The sequence below is a fragment of the Muscardinus avellanarius genome, assembly GCF_963383645.1.
Source record: "Muscardinus avellanarius genome assembly, chromosome: 15".
Taxonomy (NCBI): domain Eukaryota; kingdom Metazoa; phylum Chordata; class Mammalia; order Rodentia; family Gliridae; genus Muscardinus; species Muscardinus avellanarius.
The window spans coordinates 26,513,434-26,539,363 of NC_137801.1; the positions used below are offsets into that span (position 1 = coordinate 26,513,434).

Consider the following 25,930-nt stretch of genomic DNA (forward strand, 5'->3'; position numbering starts at 1 on the left):
TATTTTGAGCCATATGCTATTCTTAAAACATATACTAAAGTTATGTATGTATTTTACCCCTTCAGAAACCGAGCCTGGATATATGCCACTAAGGTTTAGTATTATGATTGTGATGTCATTCAGAGCTGTTTCGCTGTCAGTAGTTAAGGAAGAGCTTCCATTCAGTGAGAGTCCATCTTTTGTTTTATTATTTTCAAAATAATATTTAGCCAAAGCTATTTGTGGATTGTGTTTGATTGGCCATATTTTTAATTGTGATTTCTTTTGTTTGATTTCTCATCTTTAATATTTTTATATATATATATAATATTTTTATATATAAACAAAACCACACTATTTCATTTTATCAGCCATATAAGAATATAACACTTACATTTTTTTCCAGTACTGAGGATGGAACCCACAGATATTCTACCCCTGAACAGCACCCCCAACCGTATTCTTTATTTTGGAACAGGTTTTCACTGAGTTGCAAAGGGCCTCACTAAGTAGCTGAAGCTGTCCACGAACCATGATCATCCTGTCTCAGCCTCCCAAATGCTGGGATTACAAGCATGTGCCACCATGCCTGGCTAACATTTAAATTTGTAATAAACTACTTTAAAAGCATCAGGCACAGCTGGGCGTGGTGCCACATGCTTGTAATCCCAGCACTTGGGAGGCTGAGGCAGGAGGATCACACAGGCTCAGAGCCAGCCTCAGCTACTTAGTGAGGCTCTCAGCAACTTAGTGAGGCCCTCTTTCCAAATAAAATATAAAATAAGTCTGGGAGTATATCCTGCAGGTAGAAAGCCCCTGGGTTCCATCCCCAGAACTGCCCAACAAAGGAAAAGAAAGAAACTGGCACAGTGCAGAGGATGTTTGTTATCCTTAACAATTTGATAATGTATTGCTAATCCAATGTTATTTTTATTTTGTTTTCCTTTCCTTTCCTTTCTTTTCTTTTCTTTTTGTGAGTCTGAGGATGGAACCCAGGGACATTTGTATACCCCCTGTCCTACTTTTTATTCTTTATTTTGAAATATGGTCTCTCTAAGTTGCAGAGGGCCTCACTAAGTAGCTGAGGCTGCCCATGAACCCCAGTCCTCTGCTCTCAGCCTCCTAAATGCTGGGATGACAAGCGAGCACCACCACACCCGGCTCACTTTCCTTTGTTTTATGATGCTTGGCATTCTTCTATACAACCACAACAGAAACCATATTTCATTATGTCAGGAAATTAATATTGTTAATATCTGACATTGAGATGCCATTTGGGTTTTAACAACTCTGCTAATTCCCTTTGTGTACAAGGATTCAAAGAAAATTGTGCATTGCGTTTAGTTGTGAATTCACTTTTGTTCAGTCTGCAACAGTTCTCTGAGTTAGATTTCATAACCTTGATACTTTTCTAGATAACAGGCCAGTTATTTTGTATAATGGTCCTCATTTCAGTTGTATGGTATTTCTGTCTTGGTAGGAATAGCACAGAAATAATGGTTAGTTTTTCTCATTGCATTCTATTAGATGGCCCATGATTTTCTTTTCTCACATTACTGATAATATTGTTTAATTACTTGTTTAAGGCGTTTTCTGCTGGGCTTTTTCATGGTCAAATTTTACTTTTTTTTCCTTTTTAAAAAGTTAATTTTAGGGTGGAGAAGAAAAGTGCTACTTGGAAACGTTATAAACATCTAATTTCTCACTGAGCTTCCCTTCCTCCCTCAATCTTTCCTTCCCTCTTGATTGAACCTGGGGACATTCTGTCTCTGAAGTGACTCCCTAGCCATTTTTATTTTTAAAAACAAGATCTTTCTAAGTTACTGTTTGGTAGCCTAGAATTTATGCTCCTCTTGTCTCAGTCTCCCAAGTACTGGGATTATATAGGCATGCTCCATCATTACTGTCACGCATGAGTACATGTGTGTGTGTGCGTGATTGTGTGCGTGCTTGCGTGTATGTTTGTGTTATACTGGGGATTGAACCCAGAGTGTTCTACCCTAGCTCTATTTTATATTTATTTTGAAACAGAGTCTCATTAAGTTTACATTGATATATTTGATGGTAATATAACTATGCAGAATTTAGTTTCTCTCCCATTTCATATTTGTACTTTTTTTCAAAATGAACTTGGCTCTTATCCTTCATGTATTTCTTTCCATTATCATTATTTGATCCACTTTTTTTCTTTTTCTTTTTCTTTTTCTTTTTTTTTTTTTTTTTTTGCTTTTTAACCAATTCCTTTCTCCCTTCCTTTTTTCTTTACCAAAAGGGTGCTGAACCACACTGAGCTATATCCCCAGTACTTTTATTTTTTATTTTGACACGGGGTTTCAGTAGGTTGCTAAATCTGGCCTTAAACTTGCCATCCTGCCTCAGCCTCCCATCACCCACAGCTCACCCCTTGTTTCTGACCCTGACTCTTTAAAAAAATTTTTTTTTAAATCTTGAAACAGAGCCTCATTAAATTGCTGAGGCTTATCTCAAACCTATGATTCTCCTGTCTCAGCATCCCAAGTACTGGGGTTACAGGCATGTACCACTGTGCCCAATCCTCATGAGTATTGTACTGTAGGAGGTAGGACATGAGTATTAATATTAATCAAAATGTTTCTTTTCCTTCTTAATTTTTGTAGCCTTAGATGCTCGCCTAGAAGTTGGGCTTGAACAGCAAGCAGAACTTATGTTGAAAATGATGTCTACTCTAGAAGCCGACTCCATTTTACAAGCACTAACAAATACATCTCCTACATGTAAGTAAAATAATCCTGCTTAGATATTGCAGTGAATAAATTGTATTTTGAGGTGCATTCTTCAATGGCAGATTTTAGAATTCCTTGTCTGTTATGAAATCTGAGGGAGTGTGTGTGTGTGTGTGTGTGTGTGTGTGTGTGTGTGTGTGTGTATAGTAATTTCTCCCCCTCTAAGTTAGTAGTAAGTTGAAATTAGCAAAAGGAATGGAATTTGCATGTCAGATACCTCTATGTAATACTCTAACTTTAGTCCAAATATCTAGATCAAGATTTTATTATTGTGTTTTTGTGAGGCTAATGAAATTCTTTTTTTTTTTCTTTTTTTTTTTTTTTTGGTGGTACTGGGGTTCCAGGAAGCTCTTCTACCTTCGGGCTCCACTCCCAGACCTATTTTATACTTTTTTAATTTTGGAAACAGGGTCTCTTAAGCCAGTGTTGCTGGCTTCGAACCTGTGCAATCCTCCTGTCTCCACCTCCCAAGCGCGGGGATTACAAGCGTGCACCACCACGCCTGGCTAAGGCTAATGAAAGTTTTACAGTAGCCTTTGCAGCAATACTTGCATTATAAGTTTATGATTAAATAGGTTTTTTTTGTGTGTTTGTGATATCAGGGATTAAGCTCAGGAGCATTTTATCTCCAAGTTATACCCTCAGCCATCTTTATATTTTGTTTTTGAAATAGGGTCTTGTTAGATTGCCGAGTCTCCTTAGATTTCGGCAAGCTGTCTTTTAAACTTAAATTTTCCTGTGTCAGCATCCCAAGTACTGGGATTACAGGCATAGGGTACCACACCTTGCCAAAGTGGATTTTTAAATAGTAATATAACTGTTATACTTAAAGACTAGTATGGTAAAGGTAGGATGATACTCAAATGGGCCTGCTATCTTTATCTGATAAATTGTGAGGATCAATTACCTAATTATCTATAGAAAAGATGTTTTTTTTTTTTTCATAAAGGACCCATAGTAAATGTTTTAGAATTTGTTTGCCATATGGTATCTGTTAAAACTACTGAACCTCTGACTTTGTAGCAGCCACAGATGACTAATAGCCATGGTTTCATTACAGAAACAGGGAGGCTACCAGATTTGGCCCTTGGTGACCTTAATGTACATTTGTTATATGTGCAAGTTTTTTCATATCAGGAAGTACAGTTAAGACATCACCTGTTTCTCAAAGATAAAGAGCTGTGCTGTGGAAAGGACATGGTTTTATTAGGCCTATAAAGCAGTGCCTTCTCCAGGGCTAAGGGAGTAGAGGGCTACAAATAGTAGATAGAATCTAGGACAGCTACATTTGCTCACAACCCATTTCAACAGAGAAATTTTGGGTTTGGGTTCTTCCTTTGTATCTTTTCAGTTTGCAAGCTGCATTTATTTCTTTCCTTAGATGGTTTGGAAAAAAAGAAAGACAACCTAGCGTCTTTTCTACTGATAACATATCTTATTTCCCATGTAATGTGGGAATTCCTTTTGTAGGGTCTCGCTCCTGCTTTTCCGCAGACAGTTCAGTTCAATCCCAGAGAGCCAATTTCGTTGTTAGACATTGCTTCTTTAAAACAATTGTGACATATGCTTGTAATCCCAGTACTCGAGTGGCTGAGACAGGAGGCAGGTTCAGTATCCAGCCTCAGCTATTTGGTGAGAGACCTTGTTTCAAAAATAAAGGATAAAAAATAGGCTTGGGAGAGTAGCTCAGAGGTAGAATGCTCCTGGGTTCAATCCCGAATACCATGAAAAAAAAATTAAGATATTTATTAGAAGATTATTTGCGGTCTCGGTGCAGCAGCATACACCTGAAATTTCAGTACTTGGGAGGCTGAGACAGGAGGATTACAAGTGCATGGAATTTAGTGAGACCCTGTTTCAAAGCAAAATATAAAAAGGATTGAGAATGTCGCTCTGTGGTAGAAGGCTCCTGGGTTCAATTCCTAGTACCACCAGAAAAAAAAAAATCTTAAATATTCTTTTGACTATATTCCTGTAGACCATTGTATCTCTTTTTATTATAATAATATTCTAAATATATGGTAAACCTCTCTTTCTGTTCCTATATTTTTCTGCTTTTCATGGAATATTCTTACTTAAGTAGTTTGGTGTATTGGGATCTCCTGGTGAAGGTCTCTAATCCCTGCTACTTGGGAGGCAGAGGATTGTTGGAAAACTGCCGGGGTGACTCTAATGTGCTCCCAATGTTAAGAGTCAATGGACCAAATAATCTAGGTTATTCTAAAACTACCCTGTCAATAATTAGTCAAGATTCTCTTTTTTTTCCTCTTTCTCAGGGAAAAATTGCTAAAGAGTAAGTTCTTTTCCTTTGTTTTCTGAGTTCAGTGAATTTGGAAGCTTCTCTTCTCTGGTGACTTGTTTTTTTTTAGTTGTTACTATTGTTATAAAAGGGGTTTCAAATAATAAAATGCAGCTTGAACCATTCTACAGAATTTGAGTTTTAAAAAATTATTTGTACCTATGTGTATATATAAGCAATCAGTTACTAAATCTCTTGAATTGTTGTGTATAAAATCATATTGTTTGATTTTCAGTATCACAGTCTCCCACTGGAACAGATGACTCACTTCTAGGGGGTTTACAAGCAGCAAACCAGTCCAGCCAGCTTATTATACAGTTGTCTTCTGTCCCAATGTTAAATGTCTGTTTCAACAAACTTTTTTCCATGCTTCAAGTCCATCATGTTCAGGTACGATTATAGAAGAAAATTATGTATTTTGATATATTGCAGGTAGCCCATGAAAAGATGAAATTAAGTGGGAGGCTTGTTTATAACCCAAGAGAGATGATTTCATTATTCTACTGAACTGGGGAATTAGTAGAAATTATATATGGTGTCAAAATGCGCACGTGACACACATTTTCGTTGGTATATTTTAGTTCACAATCCTTTCATAATCAAAGTTCCTCAGTGATGGGCCATTTTTAATTGTCATGATTTTAAGCTTTAGTACTTCAGTTCCAACAATGTATTATATAATAACCTATGATGTAGACTTGAGATGTATCAGGTGTGGTGGCACATTTCTATAATACCATGACGTGGCAGGCTGAGAAAGGAGTAGGGTAGATTTGATGCCCCAGCAAATTAACTAGGGTCTCAGCAAGTTAGAGCCAAATAAAAAAATAAAAAGGCCTGGGGTCATAGCTCTGAGGTAGAAAGCTCCTTTGTTCAAGTCTCAGTATCACAAAAAGGAAATAAAAATACTTCATTTTTAGTTTTAATTTATTTTCTTAAAATTTTTATTGGTGCATTGTATTTACACATAATGACCTATTTTAATTTAGAAAAGCATTTATATGCCAGGCATGGTGGCACACGCTTATTATCCCCGCGCTTGGGAAGCGGAGACAGGAGGATCGCGCAGGTTCGAAGCCAGCCTCACTGGCTTAAGAGACCCTGTTTCCAGATAAAATATTAAAACATAGGTCTGGGAGTGCAGCCTGGAGGTAGAATGGTTCCATCCCCGGTACCACCAAAGGGGGAAAAAAAAAGAAGATAAAGAAAATAAAAGCATTTATTTATTTATTTATTTATTTATTTATTTATTTATTTATGGCACTGGGTATGGAACCCAGGGGCCTTCTACCTCTGGGCTACAACCCCAGACCTATTTTATATTTTATTTGGAAACAGGGTCTCTTAAGCCAGCTGAGGCTGGCTTCAAACCTGCGGTATCCTCCTGTCTCGGCCTCCCAAGCGTGGGGATTACAAGCTTGCACCACCATGCCCAGCTTAGAAAAGCATTTATATGAGGTGAATTATACATTTTAATTCTTTTTTTTTCTTTTCTTTTCTTTTCTTTTTTTTTTTGTGGTGCTGGGGATGAAAACCAGGGGGGTGTTCTACCTCAGAACTACACTCTCAGCCCTGTTTTTTGTGTTTTATTTTGCAACAGAGTCTCACTGAGTTGCAGAGGTCCTCACTAAGTAACTGAGGCTGTCTGTGAACCTCGATCCTCGAGACTCAGCTTCCCAAATGCCGGGATTACAAGTGTGAGCCACTGCACCAGACTTTGTTTTCTTCTTCAACCTGTGTGGTACTGGGGATTAAACCCAGGGGTCTTCTACCTCTGAGCCTCACCCCCAGCCCTAGTTTTTAGTTTGAAACAGGACTTAACTAAGTTGCACAGGGCCTCACTAAGTTGCTGAGACTGGCTACAAATTTGAGATCCTTCTGTCTCAGTCTCCCAAATACTGAAATTATAAATATGTGCCACCACACTCTGCTAATTCAGCTAAATTTTGTTTGTTGTAAAATTGTTAAAATGTGCTTATTTGTCAACTGAATTGAAGGAACTAGAGGAAGTATCTAATTAAAAATTTTTTTCTTATGATGAGGTTTTTTTTTTTTTTTGTGGTACTGAGGGTGGAACCCAGGGACCCTCTACCTCTGGGCTACAACCCCAGACCTATTTTATATTTTATTTGGAGATAGCGTCTCTTAAGCCAGCTGAGGCTGGCTTCAAACCTGCACGATCCTCCTTAGCCTACCAAGTGTGGGGATTACAAGCGTGCATCACCACGCCCGGCTTTATGATGAGATTTTAAACATCATTGTTATTCAAATGTATTTCATAATATAATAAGTACACTTTTTTCTGTTACATTTCATTCTTTTTTAGTTGGAGTCACTTCTCCAATTGTGGCTCACATTGAGCCTGAATTCTAGTTCATCTGGAAACAAAGAGAATGGAGCAGACATTTTTTTATATAATGCTAACAGAATACCTGTCATTTCGCTGAATCAAGGTAAGACTTATTAGCAGGAAAAGCATTAATACAGTATAAATAAAAAGTACTAAGTGGTGCTTATTAGGTTAAAACATCCTCAGTAGTATTAGGACTATAATGTTTCAGTGGAAAAAAATCCTTTTTTTTCCTTTGGTACTGGGGATGGAACCTAAGGGTATTCTACCTCCCAGCTACACCCCCAGCCCTATTTTTTATTCTTTATTTTGAAACCAGGTCTCACAGAGCTGCAAAGGGCCTCACTAAGTAGAAGTAGCTGAGGCTGTCTGCGAACTGCGATCCTCCGGTCTCAGCCTCCCCAATGCTGGGATTAGAAGTGTACGCCACCACGCCCGGGTCATAAACATCTTTAAAAAAAAAAAAATGTACTTGTTAATTATGAGAAAAGAGACTAGAAGACTCATTATCTGATTAGTGTATGCTTGTTTACAACTAAAATTTATGGGTTTTTTTAAGTTTTACATTGTATTTCTTTTACTCCTTACATTTATTTATTTATTTATTTATTTATTTATTTATTTATTTATTTATTTATTTATTTATTTTGCCAGTCTGGGGATGGAACCCAGAGGCATTCGACTTTCGAGCTACACGCCCTGCCCTATTTTTTATTCTTTATTTTGAAACAGGGTCTTACTAAGTTTGAAACGCCCTCACTAAGTAGCTGAGGCTGTCTGTGAGCCACGATCCTCTGGTCTCAGCCTCCCAAATGCTGGGATTACAAGCGTGTGCCAACATGCCTGGCTAACATTGTATTTCTTTCAAATTGGTCTTGTTTATAGTTGTAAGGTGGGCTTTTTAGTTGTTTGATTTTTAAATTTGCTGCAGGGAAAATTGATCAACTGGAGAAAGATGCCAATTTCCTGTAGTGTCAATTTCTTTATTTACATGGCAAAGCACTAGTGTGGGAATGGGAGTGTAAAGTAATATATTTCAATAGGAAAGGAATTAACCTTTAGCTCTGGCCACAGAAATTTATTTTGGTTGTATTTTAAGAAAAGTAAGAATCTATTCCTGGTGCTTTCTCCATTTAGCAGTACATCCCATATCTTGCTTAGCTCTTACCTGATCTGTCTTCCAACCTTAAAAGGGACAGCTAGCTCATGGTTCTGTTTAATGTTAGCAAGCTGTGCTTTAACAGATTTCCATCTCTTTCACTTTATAAATAATTATTATAAAAATTCCTTCTACATTTTTTTTATTCATCCAAGTAACATATATACTATATTTTGAAAAATCAGCATTAATCATTACATTTGGAAAACAGTACAGCAATTATCCTGTAGATAAGAAAACAAATTGTTTGAAGAAAGTCCACTAAAGCTAGATCCTTTTTTTAACTTAATCTAATTATCCTGTAGAAAAGAAAACAAATTGTTTGAAGAAAATCCACTAAAGCTAGATCCTTTTCTAACTTAATCTAATTCCTTCCCTCAGTGTAGCTAACAACATTAATTTGAATTTTCTAAATGATCAACATTCTTCAAAACAATCTAATTTTCTAAGAATTTTTATAAGAAAAGGAAGTTAATATTTAGTCAGCATTTGCTATGTGTAATCACACTGATGTTTCAAATGCCCTATTTAGTTGAATTTTCAAGTTGGATATTTATTCTTTTTTTCTTTCATCAATATTTTTATTTTTTAACCTTTTTATTGGTACATTATAATTACATATCACATTGGATTACAAGACTTGAGAGATACAAACACACATCATCCAATTAGCCCTCATCCAATCCCCATCCCGCCCCCCCCATCCCATGCTTGATTGGTAATTATCTTTGATACATTTGTTTATGTACCTCCTGAGTTTTAAAGAGGTTACATTCTCCCCCATCCAATCCCCTCTGATTGGTCACCTTAATTGCTTCGCTATAGGGCCCTTTCTATAACTCGACCTCCTCCTGTCACTCCTTTCCTTCTAGTTTTTGCTAATTAGGGGAAGCATCTGGTTTTTATTTTCTGAAATATTTCTCTCTGCATGTCACATTGTAAGTTCTGATCCCACTCTTGACGGCCCCAGTAGTGCCCTGGCCACCCTGAGGACTCTGATCCCGACCTCACTGCCTCTAGCACCGGCCTTGCCTCATGGGAGGCCCCCATTCTGGCATTGCTGGCACCCACACCGGCCTAACCCCTCAGCGGGCTCTGATCCTGGCCTCGGTGGCCCCATCACCGGCCTTGCCTCAAGGCAGGCTCCGATCCCAGCCTCCCTGACCCTGGCACCGGCCTAACCCCTCGGCAGGCTCCTATCCTGGCCTTGGAGGCCCCAGCACCAGCCTTGCCTCACGGCAGGCTCCAATCCTGGACTTGCTGACCCCGGCCTTGGAGGCCCCAGCACTGGCCTTGCTTCACGGCAGGCTCCGATGCCAGCCTCGCTGGCCCAGGTACCGGCCTAACCCCTCGGCAGGCTCCGATCCCGACATCGGAGGCCCCAGCACTGGCCTTGCCTCACGGCAGTCTCTGATCCTAGCTTCGTTGGTCCTGGCACCAGCCTAACCCCTCAGCAGGCTCTGATGCCGGCCTTGCTGGCCCCGGCCTAACCCCTCGGCAGGCTCTGATCCTGGCCTCAAAGGCCCCAGCACTGGCCTTGCCTCACAGCAGGCTTCGTTCCCAGCCTCGCTGGCCCCGGCACCGGCCTAACTCCTGGGCAGGCTCCAATCCTGGCCTCGGAGGCCCCAGCACCAGCCTTGCCTCATGGCAGGCTCCAGTGCTGACCTCACCCCTGGGCAGGCTCTGATCCCGGCCTCGCTGGCCCCAGCACCAGCCTTGCCTCACGGCAGGCTCCAGTGCTGGTCTCACTTGCCCCAGACATGGCCTAACCCCTGGGCAGGCTCTGATCCCGGCCTCGCTGGCCCTGGCACCGGCCTAACCCCTCGGTAGGTTCCTATACTGGCCTCAGAGCCCCAGCACTGGCCCTGCCTCAAGGCAGGCTCCAATTCTGGCTTTGCTGTCCCCGTTATCGGCCTCACCCCTCAGCAGGCTCCGATCTGAGCGCCCTCTTCACCCAGCAGGTAGTCCCACGTTCCCGAGGGTGCGTGGTGGTAGCATTCTGCTTCTGGGATTATTTCTTCAGAAAGTTCCAGATGTAATGCATCAGATCTCTGCATCCCCTGAGTACTGGCCGCTGCCATTGCTACTGCCTCCATTATTTCCAAATCTTTCCCAAGCTCTTTTTTCACTCTGCATGTTGTCCAGTGTTCCTAAGCATGCGCGACAGTAGCATTCGATGTTGTAGATCAGGCACTCTAGCACTGCGACCTGGGCCCCCTTTTTTCCGGGCGTCCGGCGTGCCCCGCCCAACCCCGCCTGGGGCCCAGGGCCTTACGGCCCTTATATCTTCATTTTAATTCAGTATTAATTCAGCATTAGCAATTTTAAACATAAGAGTGAAAAAAAATAATCATTTCTCAAATGTTACCAAAACTTTTACTTGAAGTGGAATATATACAAGGTCTACATGTTTGATTTGTTTTTTAAATCCCCCTTCATCTGTGTTTTAATTCCCTCTACAAAGTCATTTGTCAGAGAAGTTTGATGGTATGTCTTTTAGTGTGTCTAGTGTCCAGATAAGTGGTTTCAAAATGATTATAGTTGAATTCTCTCTCCTGTTTCATTTGTTAAGTGAAATTATTTTCTTGAAGAGGAGCTTCCTTCTGTAGTCTATTACATTACCCTGTGGTATTTTATAGAAGGAAAGGGGAAGAATTCTGGAACCTTTTCGTTTTTTAAAATTTGTTTCAAAATAAGTTGTTTCATAAACAATCTATAATCATGATTACTTTATTTCTTTAATAAGTATTTGTCTAAGTTCTTGGATTTAAAAACATTTCCTTTATTTTTGTGATCATTGTTAAACTTGGTACTAAAATTGTGCTATTTGTGGCCAGTATGGTGCTTTTTTTTTTTTTTTCCCTGTGTGTGTGTATGTTATTTAATGAAAAATTTTTCTGTTGCTCCTGTTAGATTTGGCATGGTAGGTATTTCTGACTCTTTTGTTTCTTGCATTAGGTCTGCATCTCACCATATCTGAAGGGTATTATAAAAGCACAGTCTGAGCTGGGTGTTTTGACATGCTCTTTTAATCCCAGTACTTGGTAGGCTGAGATGGGAAGATTGCAGGTTTGAGGTCAGCCTCAGCAACTTTGCAAGAGCCTGTTTCAAAATCAAAACCTAAACAAGGCTGGGAGTTTGATCCCTTTTTGAAATCTTTGAGGTTGAATGGTCAGGGGCTTAATCCATAGTATTAAACATCAACAACAATAAAAGAAAAAGAACCCCACTATGAACACTGGAATTTTGTTATTTTTTTATAGACCCAGGTCATTCTACACCCAAACCACATCCCTGTCTCTTTATTTTTTATTCTGAAACAGGATCTCGCCGAGTTGCTAAAGCTAGCCTTAAACCTGTGATACTGTTTTCTCACTCTGCCATTTACTGGAATTATAGGTGTGTGCCACTGGCCTGGGCTTACACTGTTTGTTTTTGTTTTGCAGTGCTGTGGATGGAACCCAGGGGCATTCTACCTACGAGCTATACCCCTAGCCCTATTTTTTTATGCTTTATTTTGAAATAGGGTCTCACTGAGTTGCAAAGGGCCTCACTAAATAGCTGAGGCTGTCCGCAAACCACTGTCCTCCTGGCTCAGCCTTCTGAATGCTGGGATTACAAGCTTATGCCACCATGCCTGGATTACCCCAGCCCCATTTTTTATTTTTTATTTTGAAATAGGGTCTCACTGAGTTGCAAAGAGTCTCACTAAGTAGTAGCTGAGGCTGTCTGCGAACTGTGATCCTCCTATCTCAGCCATGCGCCACCACACCCAGCTTATACTGTGTTCTAAATAACTTATTATTTAAAGTGTTCACTTTCTAAAATGTGAAGAGTTCTAATGACATAGAGGTTGTGTTGACTAGAAATGCATGTGGTTTGGAAAGCACAACAAATTTGTGGTAATAACACGTCATTATACGTTGGAGGTTGATTTTTAAAACTTTCTATAAAATATTGGTACTCACATGTTTTAATTGTATTTAATGATAATTTCTGTTTACTTCTTTATTTGGCTGAGGATTCAACTCAGAGGCATTTTACCAATTGTTCTACACTCTAGGCCCTCTTAGGTTTTGTTTAGAAAGAGTCTTGCTAAGTTACCAGAGCTGACCTAGTACCTGTAACCCTCCTGCTTCATACTCCCAAGTACTAAGATTATATACATACATATATATATGTATATGTATATATGTATGTATATAATCTTATGCACATATATGCATATATATATGCATACCACCATACCACGCTTATTCTTTTGGTTTTTAATTTGTAGTAAATATTCCATTTTTCTGAGTAGAAATATTTTTCTTTTCTCTTTTCTGTGTAGCATCAATAACTAGCTTTCTGACAGTGCTAGCCTGGTATCCCAATACTTTGCTACGGACATGGTGCCTTGTACTTCATAGCCTAACACTCATGACAAACATGCAACTTAACTGTAAGTTCAAAATGTTACTTACTTAAGTCTCTGACATATTTTAATGCCCTTGCTGTCAGATTCCTGTGGTGTATTTTGTTGTTTGAGTTTATATGATTAAAAGAAGTTATATGATTGTAAAAATGATTGAATCTATAGGTTATAACAATATGTGGATAAGTCTCTTTTTTTGTGAGAACGACTTCTTTTAATTAAGAGCCCTGTCACATTGATAAAACTGCTGTTGAAGACATTGCCTAGCATCAAAACGCTATTCCATTTTTTTGTTTGGAATATATTTTCCAAAAACGGAATAAGAAATACCACTATTTCATATTATACAAAGGAAGAGATTTAATACAAGGGTGTGGTATTTAGCTCAGAAAACTACCCTGTGTCCTGTACAGTAGTTCATGAAGTATATGCTGTAAAAGTGTTATTTTCTAGACATTTGAGTTAAAGTTCTCCTGAAAAGTAAATACTTTTCTGTTTCTAGAAGAATAGTTACTAAGAATAGGCCCACAATTGCACAGTAAGGATTTATTTTTTGTTTTTTATTTTTTTGTTTTTGTTTTTTTGGTGGTACTGGGGTTCCTGGAAGCCCTTCTACCTCTGGGCTGCACTCCCAGACCCATTTTATTTTTGGAAACAGGGTCTCTTAAGCCAGCATGGCTGGCTTTGAACCTGCGCGATCCTCCTGTCTCCGCCTCCCAAGCACGGGGATTACAAGCGTGCACCACCACGCCCGGCTAGTTTTTGTTTGTTTGTTTGTTTGTTTGTGGTACCGGGGATGGAACCCAGGGGCACTGTGCCCCTGATCTACACCCCCAACCCTATTTTTTATTCTATTTAGTTATTTATTTATTTATTTATTTATTTATTTATATTTTTGGTGATACTGGGGGTTGATCCCAGAGGCTTTCTACCTCCGGGCTATACTACCCACCAGACCTATTTTATATTTTATTTGGAAACAAGGTCTCACTAAGTAGCTGAGGCTGGCTTCTAACCTGTGCGATCCTCCTGTTTCAGCTTCTGAAGCACGGGGATTACAAGATTGTGCCACCACGCCCGGCATTAGTCTTTTTATTTTTGAAACAGGGTCTCACTGAGCTGCAAGGAGCCTCACTAAGTAGCCGAGGCTGTCTTCGAACTACGATCTTCTGGTCACCGCCTCATGAATGCTGGGATTACAAGCATGCACCACCGTGCCCGACTAAATTGTTTTCCACTTTTCTACTTCACTGGTGAAGCTGTACATTAGACGCCAAGTGTTTTCACTGGCCAGTCAATAGCGTTTAAGATTGCAACTCTTTTAACAATTATACTTAATGGAAATATATGAGTTTTCCTCACAACTAAAAGATATTTATAAATATTGCATTTCATTTTTTATAGTGTTTGTGAAGTATATTTTTTAAAATTAATTTTTATAGCTGGTTCCAGCAGCACCATTGGAACTCAGGAGAGTACTGCTCACTTGTTGGTTTCAGATCCAAACCTTATTCATGTATTAGTGAAATTTCTTTCTGGTACCAGTCCACATGGAACAAATCAACACAGTCCACAGGTAATAAAACTTTTACCGGTGACGTATCCAGATCATTTAATGATAATTGTAAAGTATGACTATAAAATTTTATTGCCACAGTATTAAATAATAGCTTTTATATATCATTATAATATATAGTTTTGCATTGCTTATAAAATTAGCTAGGGCCGGGTGTGGTGGCGCACGCTTGTAATCCCCGCGCTTGGGAGGCAGAGATAGGAGGATCGCGCAGGTTTGAAGCCAGCCGCGCGCGCTGGCTTAGGAGACCCTGTTTCCAAATAAAAATGTAAAAATAGGTCTGGGAGTGTAGCCCATAGGTAGAAGGGCTTCCAGGAACCCCAGTACCACCCCAAAAAAAAAAAAAAATTAGCTATACAGAAACTGAAAAATAGATTGTAAGTTATCTCATTAAACAATGATTTTATGTTTTGTGTAGATAAAGGTTTATGACATTGATTTTGGATAATTTAAGAAACATTTTGAATAAATACTGCAAAATTAAGGAATTAATTTTTTTACAAATAGCTGTCATTTTTATGACTTAATTTTAAGATTGACAATTCACTTAAATCATTTTTTATGATATTAATGATAAACCTCTTTTTTTCCTGGTTCTGGGGGGTGGAACCCAGAGGCTTTCTATCTCTGGGCTACACTCCCAGACCTGTTTTCTATTTTATTTGGAAACAGGGTCTCACTAAGTTGCTGAGAGCCTCACTAAGTACCTGAGGTTGTACTCAAACCTGTGATCCTACTGTCTCAGCCTCCTAAATGCTGGGATTACAAGCATGTGCCACCATGCCCAGCTTTATTTATTTACTTAATATTTCTTTTTATTTATTTATTTTGTGTGGGTGTGTGGTAGTGGGGTTTGAACCAGGGGCATTCTACTTTGAGCTAATTTTTAATATTTATTTTGTAACAGAATCTCACTAAGTAGTGGAGGGCCTCACTAAATTCTAGTTTGCTGGAGCTGGCCATGAATTTGCAATCCTCCTGTTTTAACCTCCTAAGTATTGGGATTACAGGTTTGCACCACTGTGCCTGGCTAGATTTATTTTTCCTTCCCCTGGTACTTGGTATTGAACCCAGGGTCATTCTATCTCTGAGGCACACCCTAGCCCTATTTTTTTTTTTTTTTTTAATACTGGTGCATTCTACCTCTGAGCTATACCCTCAGCCTTTTTTTTTTTTTTTTTTTTTTTTTTTTTTTTTAGTCTTTACTTTGAAACAGGGTTTTACTAAGTTGCAGAGGGCCTCACTAAATTCTAGGTTGCTGATGCTGGCTGTGAACCTGCGATCCTCCTGTCTCATCCTCCTAAGTATTGGGATTATAGGGGTGCACCACCATGCCTAGCTAGAATTTTTTGTGTGGTATTGGGAATTGAACCCAAGGGCATTCTACCTCCGAACACATTTTACTTTTTTTATTTTGATACAGGGTCTCACGAAGTTGCAGAGGGCCTCACTAAGAAACTGAGAGTGTTCTTGAACCTGTCATCCTTCTGTCTCAGCTTCCCAAGTACTGGGATTCCAAGCCTGGAAACCTTTCTATCTCTGGGTTATACTCTCAGACCTATTTTATATTTTATTTGGAAACAGGGTCTCTTAAGCCAGTGCAATCCTCCTGTCTCCACCTCCCAAGCACGGGGATTATAAGTGTGCGCCACCACCCCCGGCTAGCATTCAAGATTTTAATTATAAGTTCATGTTCATTTCTTATAAGTTATTTATTTGTGTGTTTCTCTATTTATCACTTGATTCCTTTTGCACTATAATGTAGCAATGGCAGGGGCTGGGGAGGGACACTTGGACCTAAAGGTCTTTTGTGTCATCTAAGCAGACCCTCCATGGTCAAAGAAGCTTCAGAAGGACTACTTGAAGGCCTGAGGAGGTTTGCCCCTGTTAGAATTCTTTAAAGGAATAAAAAATGATAAACTTGACAGATATCTTGAAAAATCTCCATTGAAAAAGTTTTTTTTTTTTTTTTTTTTTTTTTTGGTGGTGGTACTGGTACTCTGGGTGGAACCCAGAGGCTTCCTACCTCCAGGTAGTACTCCCAGATCTATTTTATATTTTATTTGGAAACAAGGTCTCACTATGTTCCCTAGAGCCTCACTAAGTAGCTGAGGCTATCTTCTAACCTGTGTGATTCTCCTGTCTGTTTCCCAAGGTGGGATTTACAAATGTGTGCCACCACACCTGTCTTTTTTTTTTTTTTTTTTTTTTGGTGGTCCTGGGGGGTAGCAGGGGCTTTCTACCTCCAGGCTATACTACCAGACCTACTTTTTATTTTTTTTTGGAAACAAGGTCTCACTAAGTTGCTGGCCTCAAATTGCAATCCTCCTGTCTTAGCCTCCCAAAAGCTGGGATTCCAAGCATGTGTCATCATGCCCGGCTTTATTCTTTATTTTTCATTTATTTATTTATTTATTTAGTCTATAACAGTCTCAGTCCTTTTATTATTTCATTTATTTGTTAAGTTTCTAATAGTCTAATACATGGTAAGTACTGGTACTGTTCTTAGCACTAGTGATGCAAGTATTTACTAAGACAGACTTACTAAAATCTGCCCTTCTAGTGGTAAATAGTTGTGGTGAGTATGCTGTTATGGAGTATACTTTAATTTTGTAGATCATAGCAAAAGGACAAGGAGAGAGGAAACTACTTAGAGTTGGATTTGGACAGGATTTTAATGGGGACAAAGGCAAGTTATTGATATTTACTGTATATAAATTTGATTTGGAAATGGAAAGATTCTGTGACAACTATTGCCACTTTCATTATATGAAATGTGAGAAGGCATACATTAGCCCCACACCTCCAAATCATACAGCTTCTTATTAGCTAGGTACCAGGGAGCAAGCCACTGTATAATATCTTTCCTTTTTTGTTTTCCCCAAAGGGCAGAGTGAAATATCTTGGTTCTGTATAAGAAGTTTGATGAGAGTGCTGATTCATAATCATGCACGGTGGCACATGCCTGGGATCCCAGTATTTGGGAGGCTGAGACAGGAAGATCACAGGTTCGAGATCAGTCTTAGCAACTTAGCAAGGCCCTGTTTCAAAATCAATAAATAAAAAGGGCCTGATGGTGTAGCTTAAGGGTAAAATGCCCCTTTGTTCAATCTTCAGTCTATTCCCTCTCATCTCCAACACACACAGACCCAGTTTGGAGAATTATATTACATATTATTTTTCTAAAGCTAATCAAGAATTTTCAAATTAGAATTAATTTTATGACTTAGCAAACTAAATTACAATGTAATAACATGCAGAAGCGCCTCAAAATATTCTAAACCATACCTCAAGTTAGTGTAGTATTCACTATCATTTCTCTCATTGCTGAGATAAAAGTTTGAGCAAGTATTTTTTTATAACTTGAATGCAGGTTTTATTTTTATTTTATTTATTTATTTTTGCGGGTTTGGGGATGGGACCCAGGGGTATTTGACCTCCGAGCTACACCCCCCGCCCTATTTTTTATTCTTTATTTTGAAACCGGGTCTCACTGAGTTGCAGAGGGCTTCACTGAGTAGCTGAGGCTGTCTGCGAATGGTGATCTTCCTGTCTCAGCCTCCCGAATGCTGGGATTACAAGCGTGCACCACCATGCCTGGCTCCGGGTTTTATTTTTATGTTTGGAGGTTTTTTTTATTTTCTTTTTCACCCATCTTAATACTTGTTCTGCTAGATATTGGAGCATAACCATTGGTGGATTACTTAACCTCGCTCAGTCTGCATTCATTTGTTTTGAAATGGGATAATTATAAGGTTTTTGAAAATCAGTGAGGAAGTTCTTTGTAGTTTGGAAAGAGTTACAAAGATATTTCTTGAGTAATTAAAGTAAGTCTTTTTGTCTTTTGAGTCAAAAAGCTTAATATAAATGCTGGGTGTGGTGGCGCACCCTTATAATCCCCACGCTTGGTAGGCTAAGACACGAGGATCGCACAGGTTCAAAGTTAGCCTCAGCTACTTAGTGAGGTTCTCAGCAACTTAGTGAGACCCTGTTTCCAAATAAAATAGAAAATAGTTCTGGGAGTATAGCCCGAAGGTAGAAAGCCTCTGGGTTCTACTCCCAGTACCACCAAAAAAAACCACAACAAAACTTAATATAAAAGTTATTAATTATTTATAAACAATAATGATATTCTGGTCTTTTAATATTTACTTTATACCATATTCAGACCTGAAATCAGTTGGTTTCCTTCTATGTTCATATTTTTATTTTTCCTTACATGAGAAGTTACAGAAATATAACTCTTCACATTATATCTGATATTTTTACAATGAGTAATTCTGTTCTATCAGTGAAGGGGTGCGTAGTGTAGCACACTTGTAATTCCAGCATTTGGGAGGCTGAGACAAGGAGGATTGTGATTCAAGAGGTAGAATACCCCTGGGTTCGATCCCCAGTACTGGGGGGAAATACACACACACACACACACACACACACACACACACACACACACACACGTGGTATCAGTGAGCTGCCTTATTTATTTATGTTTTGTGGTACTGAGGGTGGAACCCAGGGGCTTTTCTTCCTCTGGGCTATACTCACAGTCCTATTCTATATTTTATTTGGAAGCAGGGTTTCACTAAGTTGCTGAGCGCCTCACTAAGTATCTGAGACTGACTTCGAACCTGTGTGATCCTCCTGTCTCAGCCTCCCAAGTGCTGGGATTACAAGCGTGCGCCACCACGCCCGGCTCACAGTGAGCTCTTTTGAGTAGATATACATTTCTCTTCAGGTTGGTCCAACAGCTACACAAGCTATGCAAGAATTTCTTACCCGATTACAAGTGCATCTGTCTTCAACATGTCCTCAGATATTCAGTGAATTTTTGCTCAAGCTAATTCATATACTTTCCACAGAAAGGTAAGTTTTAAGGTATTTTTGAGCCTGATATCGAAGCAATATGTAATCCTCCAAATATCCTTTATCTTAACATTTGTAGGGGATTTATCTGAGAAAAATAAACCAGGACAATAAGGACTAAGTGACTGGGGCAAGGGGCTTTGTTGGTGTGTGTCTTATCATTTCCATTCCATTTCATTATGGCTCTTTCAAATCCTTCAACTCTGTAATATGCAAGGAATATCGCAAACTAAAACTTTGCTTGCCATTAACGGTGTCATGGATTAGTAATTATAAACCTTCCAGGTAAATTTTATTTGAGGCTATTTGATATTGTTCTGAAATGCAGATAAAGAAAGCTACCCGTGTACATGAGGGAAAGAGAATAATCTGAAAAAGAGCCCACAGAACAAGCTACTAATCTTATTTAGAAATCCTAATTTAACTTTACTGACAAAAGCAGGGACTATATTAAAATAATAGATGATGAATATGCTGAGTTGATTCTTATATGAATCCTTCAGTATCATATTTTATATTAATGATTCATTATATCAGGCATTTTTATAAAATTTCACACTACTTGTAAAAATTTTTGCTGGTTTGTAAGCAGTGCTGTTCAGAGTTACAAAATACTTCATGCTGATCAAAAAAACCTGCCATATTTGAGGAATTTTTTTTCTCTTTTCTTTCTTCAAATTTCCATTAGTACTAGGGAAAATCAAGCTGGGCTTGAGTAAGTGTTCCCACTTGCTCGGGGGCTGAGACAGGAGGATCATAAGTTAGTACCTGGCAGCACAGTAAGACCTTGCTCAAAACAGAATTTAATAAATGGCTGGGGACATAGTTCAGCAGTAAAGCACTTTTCTAGCATGTGTGAGACCTGAGTTCAACTCTTAGTACCACTCCCTCCTCCCAGAATAACAGAAATAAAGGTGCTCTTATCATACTTATTATTTAATTTCTTTTTTTTTTCTTTTTTTTTTTTTTTTTTGTGGTACTGGGGTGGAACCCAGAGGCATTCTACCTCCGGGCTATACTCCCAGACCCATTTTATATTTTATTTGGAAACAGGGTCTCACTAAGTTGCTGAGAGCCTCAATAAGTAGCTGAGGCTGGCTTCGAACCTGCGTGATCCTCCTGTCTCAGCCTCCCAAGTGCGGGGATTACAAGCGTGCACCACCATGCCCGGCTTAATTTCATTTTTGAAGTGGCACTGTATTTAATGTTTCAAAAATACATATTTTAAAACATTTAAATGCATTTGTATATAATAGGATTCTTTGAAAATTAACTTAATGTTAAGTTCACTGGAAGTAATATGTAACATAAAAACAATTTGTCTATAATAATTTTTCTCAAAATCCAGTAGTAAGATTCCTGCCACTTAATGGACATTCTTTCTCCTTTATAACTATTTATAAACAATATTGTTAGAGTTGGATTATATAGAATATATCAAGGGCATCCTGTTAAGATTTATATACATGTACTTTGAAAATGTCAACAACATCTAAGAAGTTAAGATTTGTCCATCATGAAGATGAAGTATGAATAATTATATTATTATTATATTGAAGTATTTGGGTTTGTAGCTTCAAAATCATGTCTTTGATTTACTTATCTATTACTTCTCTATTTAGAAGGAAAATCATTATTGGTTTTGGGCAAAATGAAGGCAATTACCTGGGAAGAGATGGAAACACAGCACCCAAATGAAATAATGAATACCAATGAATATAATTGTTCTGTAACTTTCTTGTATTGTGGTTGTTTCTTTCAACACACTTAAGGAGTTGAATTGTTAACCGTCTCTTTTGCAGGGGTGCCTTCCAGACAGGCCAAGGACCTCTTGATGCCCAAGTAAAGCTCTTAGAGTTTACTCTGGAGCAGAATTTTGAAGTTGTTTCAGTTAGTACCATCTCTGCTGTGATAGAATCTGTCACCTTCTTGGTGCACCACTACATCACTTGCTCAGACAAAGTGATGTCAAGAAGTGGATCTGATAGCTCCGTGGGCGCTCGCGCATGCTTTGGGGGACTCTTTGCCAATCTCATTCGTCCAGGTGATGCAAAAGCAGTTTGTGGTGAAATGACAAGAGACCAACTCATGTTTGATTTGTTAAAACTTGTTAACATTTTAGTACAGCTGCCTCTTTCAGGAAATAGGGAATACAGCGCTAGAGTGTCTGTGAGCTCCAATACTACAGATAGTGTTTCAGATGAAGAAAAAGTCTCAGGAGGCAAAGACGTCAGTGGAAGCAGTGCCAGTATTCCAGGATCTCCTGCACACGTTGCTGACTTAGTCTTAGCCAACCAACAGATTATGAGCCAGATTTTGTCTGCTCTAGGCCTGTGTAATAGCAGTGCCATGGCAATGATAATTGGTATGTATTGAGAATATTCATAACTATACTTGTTTCTGATACTACACCTATGTTTTATATTGTAAAACTGCTTTCTTATAATATCTTCATCATAATTTTTACTAGGAAAGACTTTTTGGGGGGTGGTTAGAGATTGAACCCAGGGACATTCTATGTCAGAGCTACATCCCCAGTCCTTTTGTTAATTTTAAATATTGAAACAGGATCTTGCTAAGTTGCTGAGGCTGGCTTCTAACCTGCAATCCTCCCGTCTCTCAGTCTCCCAAATACTGGGATTACAAGCATGTGCCACCACTCCTGGCCCAAAAGTCATATTTTACTAAATATTATTATATATATTTTAATTTTTAGGGGTGTGTATGTGCACGTGTAACTTAATAGTACCCATTGTGTGTGTGTGTGTGTGTGTGTGTGTGTGTGTGTGTGTGTGTGTGTAGCTTAACTATACCCATTCTCCTTGAGTTGTTTTGGAAAAAATAGCATAAAAAATTCTCTATTGTAATTATTAGGCTTTTAAGGATATGTTTCTTGTTTTTAAAAAAATGTATTTAAACAGGGGCAAGTGGATTACATCTCACTAAACATGAAAACTTTCATGGAGGATTAGATGCGATATCAGTTGGAGATGGATTATTTACCATTCTGACAACCCTTAGTAAAAAGGCTTCTACAGTCCACATGATGCTGCAGCCAATCTTAACCTACATGGCATGTGGATATATGGGCAGACAAGTAAGTTTAGTCCATCAAAGGCTGTAGTTATTTTTTAAGTAGTTTTCTCATAATGCAGATGGAGAATTAAATATAAGACCGAAGCAAATCAGCATATTCATACCATGTATTAGAAAATAAAATGTCTTAGGTGAGCACTATGGTTCTTAATTGAAGGTGGAGGGTAAAGTTTCTTGAAGTGATATCTTCAAAGAGATCTGTAATAATATATAAAGCATTAACATGTTCTTAAATTTTAGATTTCTTTTTATAGTCTCGGGAGGTAGTTTTTTATCCTTTTAATTAAGAAAAAACACAAAGCCGGGCATGGTGGCACACACTTGTAATCCCAGCATTCGGGGAGGCTGAGACCAGAGGATCATGGTTTGTGGACACCTCAGATACTTAGTGAGGCCCTCTACAACTTAGTGAGACCCCGTTTCAAAATAAAGAATAAAAAATAGGGCAGGGGGTGTACCTCGGAGGTCAAATGCCCTGGGTTCCATCCCCAGACTCCCCCCCCCCCCAAAAAAAAGCATCAAGCTGGGTATGGTGGCACACACTTGTAATCCCAGCATTTGGGAAGCTGAGACAGGATGATTGTGGTTCAATGATAGCTTCAGCTACTTAATGAGGCCCTTTACAACTCATTGAGACCCAGTTTCAAAATAAACAATAAAAAATAGGGCAGGGGGTGTAGCTTGGAGGTCAAATGCCCCTGGGTTCCATTCCTGGACCAGCAAAAAATAAATTTAAAAAAGCATAGTTGAATACTATGATATTTTTCATAGATGTTACATAGGAAAATTTAATGAGTGTTTTTTTAACATTTTGTTCCATATTTAGTTTCTTTTCAGTTAAAAAGGAGTAAGGCAATTTCAAAAAGAAAAATAGGTTAGAATTTTTTTAATGTTTCCTTGGTAAAAATTGAAATGATAATAACCAGTTTGATTATTTTATCATTTGTTCATTTACCATTTTGTAATGGCATATTTTTAATCAATTTATTAGCCAGATGTGGTGGCGCACGCTTGAAATCCCTTGCTTGGGAGGCAGAGACAGGAGGATCGCTCAGGTTCAAGAAGCCAGCCTCTCTGGCTTTAGAGACCCTGTTTCCAAATAAAAAATATAAAATAGATCTGGGAGTGTAGCCCGGAGAAGGGTTCCAGCCCCAGTACCACACACACACACACACACACACACACACACACACACACACAAAAAAAAAAAAAAAAATTTATAATTGGGCCTTTTATATGTCAGTATATACTTGTCATTTTGTTGGATATTTTTGTTGTGTGTGTGTGTGTGTATGTGTGTATTTCTATTGGAAAATAAAAAGATATTTGAGAAGACCCAGTTTTTCAATTAAATTATCATCTACGGGAAGTACAAAGAAGAGCGTTATTACAGTAGAAAATTATATTAATAGGTGATGTTAGATGCTTAAAAAATGCTCTGAGCTAAGAGGAAATAGTTATCTTCCTTTCTGATTCTGGTAAGATTTTTGTATTTTGGTAGAAAATTATTGTATTTAAGGCTATAATTTTTTCATTTTTTAATACTGTGTATACCCATGGATATTCTACCTCCAAGCTACATCCATAGTCCTATTTGATTCTTTTTTAATTTTTAATTTTATTTTTATTTTATTTTTGGTGATTCTGGGGATGGAACCCAGGGGCCTTCTACTTCCGGGCTACACTCCCAGACCTATTTTATATTTTATTTGGAAACAGGGTTTATTAAGCCAGCCAAGGCTGTCTTCAAACCTGCACGATCCCCCTGTCTCAGCCTCCCAAGCAAGGGGATTACAAGCATGTGCCACCACGCCCGGCACTTTATTCTTATTTTGAAACAGGGTTTCACTGTATTGATGGAGTCTCACTATTTGCTGAGGCTGTTGTCCTCAAACCTGTGATCCTCCTGTTGCAGCCTCTGGAGTACTGGGATTACAATCATGCGCCACCATGCCTGGCTAAGACTGTGAATTTATAAAATGTAACTATGAAGTAATATTGCATGCATTAAGAAAATACTTGTCCTCATTCACAGGAAGTATAAAATCACAGCGTAGATTTTTTATTTTTTAGGGCTCTCTTGCTACCTGCCAGTTATCTGAACCGTTACTGTGGTTTATATTGAGAGTGTTGGATACTAGCGATGCCTTGAAAGCTTTCCATGATATGGGTAAGAAAAAATTTTAAAACAAATTATTTAACTATGATTATGTGATACAGTACATAAAAGTTTCTATTTTAGATAATTCTAAGATAGTTTTCATTTAGTATTCTGTATGAATTTAGGTGGTGTTCAGCTCATTTGCAACAATATGGTTACTAGTACAAGAGCTATTGTGAACACTGCAAGAAGTATGGTATCAACCATTATGAAATTTCTTGACGCTGGTCCAAATAAAGCTGTTGACAGCACTTTGAAAACAAGAATACTAGCTTCTGAGCCTGATAATGCAGAAGGGATCCATAACTTTGCACCCCTGGGTAAGTAGAGTATTATTATATCATATTAGGATGAATTTAGTTTATTGTCTGTTACGAAGCAAAAGTAGTTGTTGAAGTAAGCTGTTAGTATTATGCTATCACCATTTTGATTATTATAAAGAGTTTACCTTTTGATTTTTTTTTTTTTTTTCAGTACTGGGGATTTTACTCAGGGATATTCTGCCTCCAAACTATACTCCCATACTCCCAGCCCTATTTTCAATGTTTTCTTCTGTGTGTGGGGGGTAACTGGGGATGGAACCCCCAGCCTTACTTTTTTTAAATTCTTGTGTGTGTGTGTGTGTGTGTGTGTGTGTGTGTGTGTGTGTGTGTGTGTGTGTGTGACTAAGCATGGAACCCAGAGGCTTTGTACCTCCAGGGTACACTCCCAGACCTATTTTATATTTTATTTGGAAACAGGATCTCACTAAGATGCTCAAAGCATCACTAAGTAGCTGAGGTTGTCTTTAAACTTGCACTATCCTCCTGTCTCAGCCTCCCAAGTACTGGGATTACAAGCATGCGCCATTTTTCTTTATTTTGAAACAGGGTCTCACTGAGTTGCAAAAGGCCTCACTAACCAGCTGAGGCTGTCCTCCTGTCTCAGCCTCCCGAATGCTGGGATTACAAGTGTGTGCCACCATGCCTGGCTCTAATAGCTGAGACTGGTTGGGAACCTATGATACTCTTGTTTCAACCTCCCAAGTTCTGGGATTACAAATGTACACCATCACACTCGGCTTAGAGTTTACCTTTAATTAAAAGTGTGTGTGTGTGTGTGTGTGTGTGTGTGTGTGTGTGTGTGTGAATTAAACCCAGGGCCATTTGACCTCCGAGCTATGCCTCCAGCCCCTTTTATTTTTTGTCTTGAAACTGGGTCTCACTAAGTTGCTAAGAATCTTGCTGTGTTGCAGAGGCTGGTCTTGAACCTGTGCTCCTCCTTTCTTA

General features: G+C 38.7%; 1 protein-coding gene across 4 annotated transcripts in view; it reads left to right on the forward strand.

Annotated features, from left to right (window-relative positions):
- The window catches only part of BIRC6 (baculoviral IAP repeat containing 6), a gene marked incomplete at both ends in the record, with an annotated part of 235,428 nt that overhangs the window by 134,403 nt on the left and 75,095 nt on the right, over nt 1–25,930 (forward strand). For all 4 annotated transcript variants that reach the window (XM_080711761.1, XM_080711762.1, XM_080711763.1 and 1 more), the window contains 10 exons: nt 2,616–2,732; nt 5,276–5,430; nt 7,367–7,493; nt 12,883–12,993; nt 14,409–14,542; nt 19,278–19,405; nt 21,208–21,770; nt 22,327–22,502; nt 24,575–24,671; nt 24,788–24,982. In XM_080711761.1, the coding sequence (XP_080567887.1) occupies nt 2,616–2,732; nt 5,276–5,430; nt 7,367–7,493; nt 12,883–12,993; nt 14,409–14,542; nt 19,278–19,405; nt 21,208–21,770; nt 22,327–22,502; nt 24,575–24,671; nt 24,788–24,982 (1,803 nt within the window). The remainder of the gene's footprint in view (nt 1–2,615; nt 2,733–5,275; nt 5,431–7,366; nt 7,494–12,882; nt 12,994–14,408; nt 14,543–19,277; nt 19,406–21,207; nt 21,771–22,326; nt 22,503–24,574; nt 24,672–24,787; nt 24,983–25,930) is intronic.